Here is a 7,518-nt window from a genome sequence, read left to right on the forward strand (position 1 = left end):
TATGTAGCAAGACAAGGTTCCCTGTACCAAGACAATGAAGATGTAGCATGGTCCTTCACCTCCAGCTCCCCCGACTTCCGGCCACCACTGACCAGTATTCCGGCTCTTTGTCAAAAAAACTTTTCTTAAAACTTTGAAACCCTTTTGGGGCCCCAGGAAATTGTGAAGGGCGTACCCAGGAAATTGTGAAAGAGCGCCACGTACCTGCTGCCCATTTATTCTCAGGTAATTGAGAGCAAAACCGAAACCAAGCCCGAAAGTGTGCAGTCAGGCTTTCCCCAATTCTCTGCCTGATCAGACTCCTCTCCAGGCAGTTTAATTCTGGCGTCTGGACTTCAGGCCCATCACCCCTTCACATCCAGAAATCACGCCAATTGCCTCGCACAGGCGGATGACTGCACATCGTGTTGGGCCTTGTTTAGTCCTAGTCTTGGCTCACAAGCTGAACCATTTCTAGGAGCCCAGTAAAAGGCAAAGAGTGGTCCAATAAAGTGAGCCGTGCTAGGGCACCCTGGCAAATCGTTATTATGTTATTTTGCAGAACTGCGCACTGGGCCCAGCGCCTCCTAATGCCACAGGGAGCAAATGACTGACCTGGGGAGGATGACCTCCAAATGATGCAGGGCAAAAATGAAACTCCCGACCTGAAAAGTACTGGGGACAAGTTTGCATTCTGTAACACTGAAGAATGAATCTTAGGAACAAACGGAGGTTATGAGCGGAATATATTTATTGAGAGAAAGAAAGCTCCAGTCCGAGAGAGGGACAGGAGGGGGACCCGAGCAGGTGGTCCGCTGGAAGCTGTCTCTTCCAGGGACTTTTATAGATGAAAACCACGCAGTGAGGCGGGTCTAAGGTGGTGGAGAAGACATGGGAACTCGCTTAGGTGGGCATGCGGTGGGACAAAGCTATGGCCAACCAATGGGATTACAAGCACCATTGTTCAGGTAACATCGATTAAATCCAGGACCAAATGGGGAAGCTAATCACATGGCAAGCGGGCATGAATACCAGGACAGGGTCTCTTCCTGTTGGGGTTGGGCTAGTGACTCACTTGGCTCTTTCAAGGTGATTGATACCAACTTGGAATATCAATCCCTGATGTCCGTCCCTAGGGAAGTATGTAGCTGCGTTTGTTTCTTCTTTTGTCTTGAGGTGTGGCCCATATGGGGGTGTATGTCTCTTCCAAGTTGCAAAGTCACCTTGTTTTCCATCTTGTCTCCTTGAGGGCCTGGCCCTGTCTGCCTAGAATATTTCTAATTCAGCTGCCTACAACAGTACAACATCCCCGCCGCCTCTTTTTATTTCTTAATTTCAGCCAGGGACTTGCTAGATCGCCAAGTTGCCCAGCCTGGACTCCGACTTGCAAACCTCCTGCCTCAGCCTCCCAGCATACTGAGATTACAGGCGGGGCTCTGCAGGGCCAGCCTTAACTAACCAAAGTTGCAAACTCTGTTTCTAAGGAAAAGAGCTGCGTCTGCGGGGAGGCCGAGGTGGGCGTGGCCTGCTGCACCAGGGGCGGGCCGAGCGCCGGCCCCGCCCAGCACACCGTGACGCCATCCGCCTGCGCGAGGCGAGCGGCGCAGTGCGCATGCTCAGCGGGGCCGGCGGCCTCTGCCGTCGCCGCGGTCCCAATGCCCCTCGGTCTCGCGTCCCCGCGGCCTCGCTCCGCCCCTTCCCCGTCGCTCCGCCCGCGGCTGGCTGCGGTCGGCGAGCAGAGCGCGGTGAGTACTGCTCCCGCGCGGGGAGGGCGGAGCGTGTCGCGTCCTGGCCTGGGCGGGTGGGCCGAGTGGCGGCGGCCGAGCCTCTCCCGGCCTGGCGGTGGCCGCGGCCCGGCGGGGTGGCGCCGCCCCGGAGCGGGGGGCTCCCGGGTGGTCAGCTTTATGCTTATCGGGCTCTTCCCGAGGCAGGTTTCTCTCTGCGGGCAGGCTGCCCCCACCTCGCAGCGACCTCCTTTCTTAAAATATTACTGTGGACGAGATACCACTTGAGTTGTACAAACTTTTTAGAGCCGACAGCGCGCGTTGCAGCCCGCCTTCTGCGCGGGCGCCCCTGCGTGTGCGGGCCGCGCGTTCCTTTGGCGCCCTCTCCTCCCTCGCCGCCTCTCCGGGTCGAAGACCCATTTGCCACAGATGTGTCTCGCGTTTCCTGTTACCTTTTGTTTTGCTTTTTGTTTATGCCTCGGGTGTGTCATGCAAGAGAAGCATTTAAGTTTGTGTGTTGGATTTATTTCACTTTATGTTTTATGGTCCCAAGGACTATTTTGTGTTTTACTTTTTATTTTATTTTATTTATTTTTTTTTTTGCGGAACCGGGGATTGAACTCAGATCCTTGAGTTTGCCAGTCAAGCGATTATCCTATTGAGCCATCTCCCCGGCCCCATTGTGTTTTATTTTTTAACGTGTATAATACAGGGGCTCACTCTGCAGCTCGGACGCGTAGTGATCCTGTGTGTCAGCTTCCCCAGGGTGGGGTTACAGGTGTGGTGAATCCCGTCAGCGCGTGCCTACGCAGCCGCTTAGTGCGCCGAGCTATCCCCCTGGACCCCGTTTTGTATCTTAACACCCCATCTTAGCCCCTTGGGTCGCCAGGCCTTCGGAGCGACTGATACTGTGGCATTTTATTCTTTCCTCAGTGTTTGTACTCAGTTCTTCAAGTGCGTTGGAGCACAGTTGAGTATTTGCCTCTCCTTCGTGCTTGGTTGACTTGGCTATTACTTGTAACCTGCTGGGTCTCCACTCCGTGCCTCCGAGGACAGTCCCTCCCTGCTGCTCTCAGAGGACCACGCGTCCGCAAGTGGATAGAAACACTACAAAACGAAAACGCTACAAAGTGAAAGCCTTAGCTGGAAAATACAACTTGAGCACTGAGAAATTCAGACCCGAATTTTGAACAGTACAGAGTGTAGAAGTTGTTCTTTGGGGGGAGGGGGGGCGGTGCTATTGGGCATTGAACTCAGGGCCTGGGCACTGAGCTATGTCCCCAACCATCTTACTATTTTACTCCACTGCACTGAGGACTGAACTCAAGGCCTTCGCATTGAGTGGCACCCCAAGCCTCTTTATTATTTCTAACTTATTATTTTTTAGACAGGGTCTCACTAGCCCAGGCTGGCCTTGAACTAATGACAGTCCTCTTGCCTCAACGTTCTAAATGCTGGGATTACAGGGGTGTAGCACACCTAGTTTATTTCAGTTTGAGACAGGCTCTTGCTAATTGCCCACGGTGGTCTTGACTTTGATCCCCCTGGCCCAGCTTCCTGCAATGCTGCAACACCCATCTAAAATTGTCCCTGATATTTTAATTGAGGGGACTAGAGGAAATAGTTTTAAACCGGGTTCCCTTGGGTATGGACTAGGACTATTCCCTTATCCCCTGCTTCTTGTCTGCCACCTGCTTCTGGTCCTTCTGTTTTATTGAGACTAAATGATCAGCTCTTGCTATGCAACCGGACAATTAATGTTGGGAATAATGGTTTTATGACAATTATTTCTCGATAGCAGTCCTAATGCTAAGTAACCCTGAGGAGACACGGGAAAAGTTACTCACAGTGGACTTGTATCTTTATTTAGTATCTTTGAAGCCCCCAGAAGTGTTTGAAGCCTTCTTGACTGCTGACCAAGAACTGTAACGTGAACAAAGAGCTGTAGACTTTCGGTGATGAGCTGTTGAAATTTGAGTCTTCCGGGCCCGTGCAGACTGGGTCTTGCACAACTGGGAAGTGGAGAAAGGGTCAGTAAGGCACCAGCAGGGATCCTGCCTCCGGAGAGGCTGTGAGAAGCCCACAGGAGCAGGGCCTCTTGCAGCGGGCCTGGGACCCAGCCTTGAAGCTTCTTGTGGCGTTGGTGCAGGAGATCCAACAGCAGGGCTTACTCAGAGGAGTTTAGTATTTGAGTCACTGTTTTTCGTGGTAACTTTCCAAGAAAACCCTTTTATCAGCCCTTCTGAGTTCAGTGGTTGGTGATAGTTTCATTGTCCACTTTATTATCTACCTATCTCTCATCTATAGTATCCTTTCTGGGGATTGAACCTAGGGCTTTCACACTGAGCTACGCCTCCAGCCCATTTTTTCTATATTTTGTTTTGAGACAGGGTCTATTTCAGTTACCCCGGCTGGGCTTGAACTCAGGTTCTTGCTGCCTCCATCTCCCAGAGCGCGGGATTTTGCGACCTGGCATTGTTGCCGACTGCCTTCAGTGGACTCACATTTGACTGTTAAGAGCATTTGCAAGTGGCTTGCTTCTGCTCTGCAGATTTTCCCACACCCCTCAGTCTCTCTGGGCGAGCTCTGCGTGGCTGATCTGTGGTTGTCCACCTCAGGTCACTGCTGCCCAGCCCCCTTCTGTCCCATCTTTCAGGGATTAGTTGGGATTGGTGCTGTAGGGCTGCGTCTGGTGTTGTCTGTGGAGTGGACAGAGTCGCATGCCGCCCCAGGCCCCAGGGGATTGCAGCAGCACTGGAGCCTGACCAGGTGCTGTTTCTGTCATTTCAGTCCATACAGTGCTGTGGCAGTTGTTCAGTTTATTACTGATTTTACTGTCTTATTTTTTAATTTTTCATTTTAAAGCTTTTACATATTTGGTTAAAAACTGTGGGAAGCAAAGACTATGAAATATATAGAAGTTTCTTAAAACTCTGTGTCCTATCTTACTATCTAGTTTTCGACATATTTTATCTGTTGCTTATAATTTTACAATTTTTTATTTTAAAGAGATAAAAAAATAAGCCATAAAAGCAATAAAGAATTTTAAAACAAGATGACAGGAAATTAACAATGGTTGTTGTGCTGCCTATTGTATCTCCAGAGTAGTTGTTCGGATTACCAGATGCCAGCCTACAAAATTGATCAAATAATATTTACTGTTCCTTTCAATAAACCCATAGAAGTTAGTATAATTTTGTGTTTATACCTTGTTTTGTTCCAAATGTATTTGAGGCATCTTAATACATTTTAATAACATACAAAACAAAGAAAAATCAGGGTCATGAAAATAAGTCTTTCCACCATGAACTTAATCATTATATACTGCAAATGTGTATAATAATTTTTTTTGGTGGGCCAGCTTAGCCTGCCCTGGGGACAGCGCTGGTGTGGTACATGGTGCTGGGGATCAAACTGGGGTCCCCTGTGCCTGCCCAAGCTTGCCTAAGCAGGTGCTTTAGACCCTGAGCTATCTCGCTGGCCCCATCTTTTTCTGAAAATGAAACTTGAAGGATGAGGTTAGAAGAGGCACACTGGAGTATGATCTATAAAAGTTTTATAGTCTCCTTTTCATACAGTTGCTAGCAGTAGGGCGCAAGCTCAGCATGTTGCGGGCCTGCAAGCCCAGCGCTTGGGTGGCACAGGCAGGAGTGCTGCAAGTTCCAGGCCAGCCTGGGCGACAGTGCATTCAAGGCTAGTCTAAACTGCATAGTGAGATCCTGTCTCAACAAATCAAACCAAGCATATGAAACAAAAATCCCCGAAGTAGGCGGCGGACTAAATTCCGAGCTTCATGGTGGTGTGCTCTGCAAAGGAACCGGTCTGCACTGGCTTCCTGAGTTAAAGTAGCCAGGAACCCACCCCTACCTGCGGGCGGGACTAGCACCCAGCACCACAGACTCAGCAGAGGTGGGCGCGGCCCCGGAAGCTGGGCCAAAGCTCCAGGACTTCCCGCTGGGCCCAGCGCCCTCCTGCAGCTGGTCGGATGTCCCTGTCCCCTTGTTCTGCCTCCGGAGGGCTGGGTTACCTATGGCCGCTTCCCTGCCCCGGAGCTGCCCGTGTGTGAATTACTGGCTGCTCAAACGAACTGCGGCTCTGCCCTGTGCTTCAGCTTGTCTGCAGACACTTGGAGGTCTCTGTCTACTGTGGGGTATGCAGGCTGTGACCAGAAATTCCACAGGGGTCCGAGAAGGCCTGGAGTCGAGACCGCGGTCCTTGGTGGGCCCTGGCCCCATCACAGGTTCAGCAGGATCCCTGCCTGCTGGGAGCCTGCCTGGCACGCACAGGCCACAGTGACTGGTCCCTGAGTGCCGAGTGCCAGAGGGGCATTAAGAGTCCGTCTCTTCCCCAGGGGCAGAGGACCCTGCTCATTTGCTTCCCCCGGGCAGGGAACCAGCAGACCTTACGGTTCCATCCATCTGAGTGCCTTTTTACAGTGCGCTGGCTTTCTAAGCCTTGTGCTCCATCTAGACTTTTGCTTGGCAGGACGCAATAGTTTTTGAAGTACCTTTGCTTCCACCTGGCAGGCCTACTCAGGTTCCACAATTCAATGCTTCAGGAATTGGATTTGCCTGGGCATGGCAGCATGGGTGACCCAGCCCTCAGGAGGCTGAGGCAGGAGGATTTGAGCTGGGCATGGCAGCATGGGTGACCCAGCCCTTAAGAGGCTGAGGCAGGAGGATTTGAGCTGGAGGCCAGTTTGGACTGCTTAGCAAGTTTAAAACCAGCTTAAGGAGAGGAGTTAAAGGAGAAGTAAAAAATTCAGATGTGTCACATCCAGGTGCCCACGCCCCATGAAGAACGTGATCATCTTGTACTGAAAAATAAGAAAGGCTGCATGTTTTTTTCGCAGGAGGACCTACATTGCGAGTCCTAGAGTGCTTGTGGTGCTGGGTGGGTAAAAGTGAGGGGGTAGAGGAAAAGAGGGGCAGTGTAAAGGGCATCTCTCCCATGACAGAGTACGTAGTGCTGCGATGGTGTGTGTTGATGCAGTAGAGACGCTGTGCTTTCTCCTCTGGGTCCTGAGCCGGGGTCATTGGTCCTTCCCTTGTGTTAGTCTTTTCTGCGCCTTTTTATTTGTTGGATATTTTTTGCTAAGGTCTGACTCTTGTTCCTAGTTCTGGGCTAATTAGAGTGTGTGCTGGCTTCAGGATTTCTTCCACAAATCCCATTATTCAAGGGTCAGCTTGAGCTGGTGGATCAATTTCTTGGAAAGAATCCATGCTATAATCTTATAAAAGTAATGTTACTGGTACCAGAAAGATGTTCTACAAGTCTGACCAGGATGCAGGCGTGGTGGTGCATACCTGTAATCCAGCTCTTGGGAGGCTGAGGAAGGAGGAGTGCCATGAGTTAAAGGCCAGCCTGAGCTGCATAATGAGACCCTGTCTCAACAGTGAATGAATAGTATGACCTGAAAAAGACCCTATTGGCTTGAGAGCTGAGCTGAAGAAAGGTACTTTTGTATTTTATTTGTGTAGTACTGGGGATGAAACCCAGTGCTATACCATTGAGTTTGTATTCTGAGATGCGCTCTTGCTGAGTTGCCTAGACTGGCCGTGGTCCTGTGATTCTTTTGCCTCAGCATCCTAAGTAACTGGGATTGCAGGCATGTGGCCGTGCCTGGCACACAAGGTGCTACAGACCTGGAGGCGCAGAGTGTGCATTTGTTTCCACGTTTATGCAGCGCTTGCAGTCTGCCCATGCCTGGGTGACACAGAGCACCAGCATTTGCAGGGGTTGAGGCTACCATGGTTCTTCCTTTTGTCTGTGAATCTTTTTTTTTTCCTGCTTAGCTCTTTGGAGTTTTTCTAAG

General features: G+C 50.7%; 1 protein-coding gene across 3 annotated transcripts in view; it reads left to right on the forward strand.

Moving 5' to 3' along the window:
- The first annotated feature begins 1,595 nt into the window (after nucleotides 1-1,595).
- Atg10 (autophagy related 10) overlaps nucleotides 1,596-7,518 on the forward strand; it is a 286,953-nt gene continuing 281,030 nt past the window's right edge. For all 3 annotated transcript variants that reach the window (XM_023700994.1, XM_004640936.2, XM_023700995.1), the window contains exon 1: nucleotides 1,596-1,724. In XM_023700994.1, coding sequence (XP_023556762.1) covers nucleotides 1,635-1,724 — 90 coding nt within the window. In that variant the 5' untranslated portion in view covers nucleotides 1,596-1,634. The remainder of the gene's footprint in view (nucleotides 1,725-7,518) is intronic.

Source organism: Octodon degus, unplaced genomic scaffold, assembly GCF_000260255.1.
Source record: "Octodon degus isolate 3935 unplaced genomic scaffold, OctDeg1.0 scaffold00129, whole genome shotgun sequence".
Classification (NCBI taxonomy): domain Eukaryota; kingdom Metazoa; phylum Chordata; class Mammalia; order Rodentia; family Octodontidae; genus Octodon; species Octodon degus.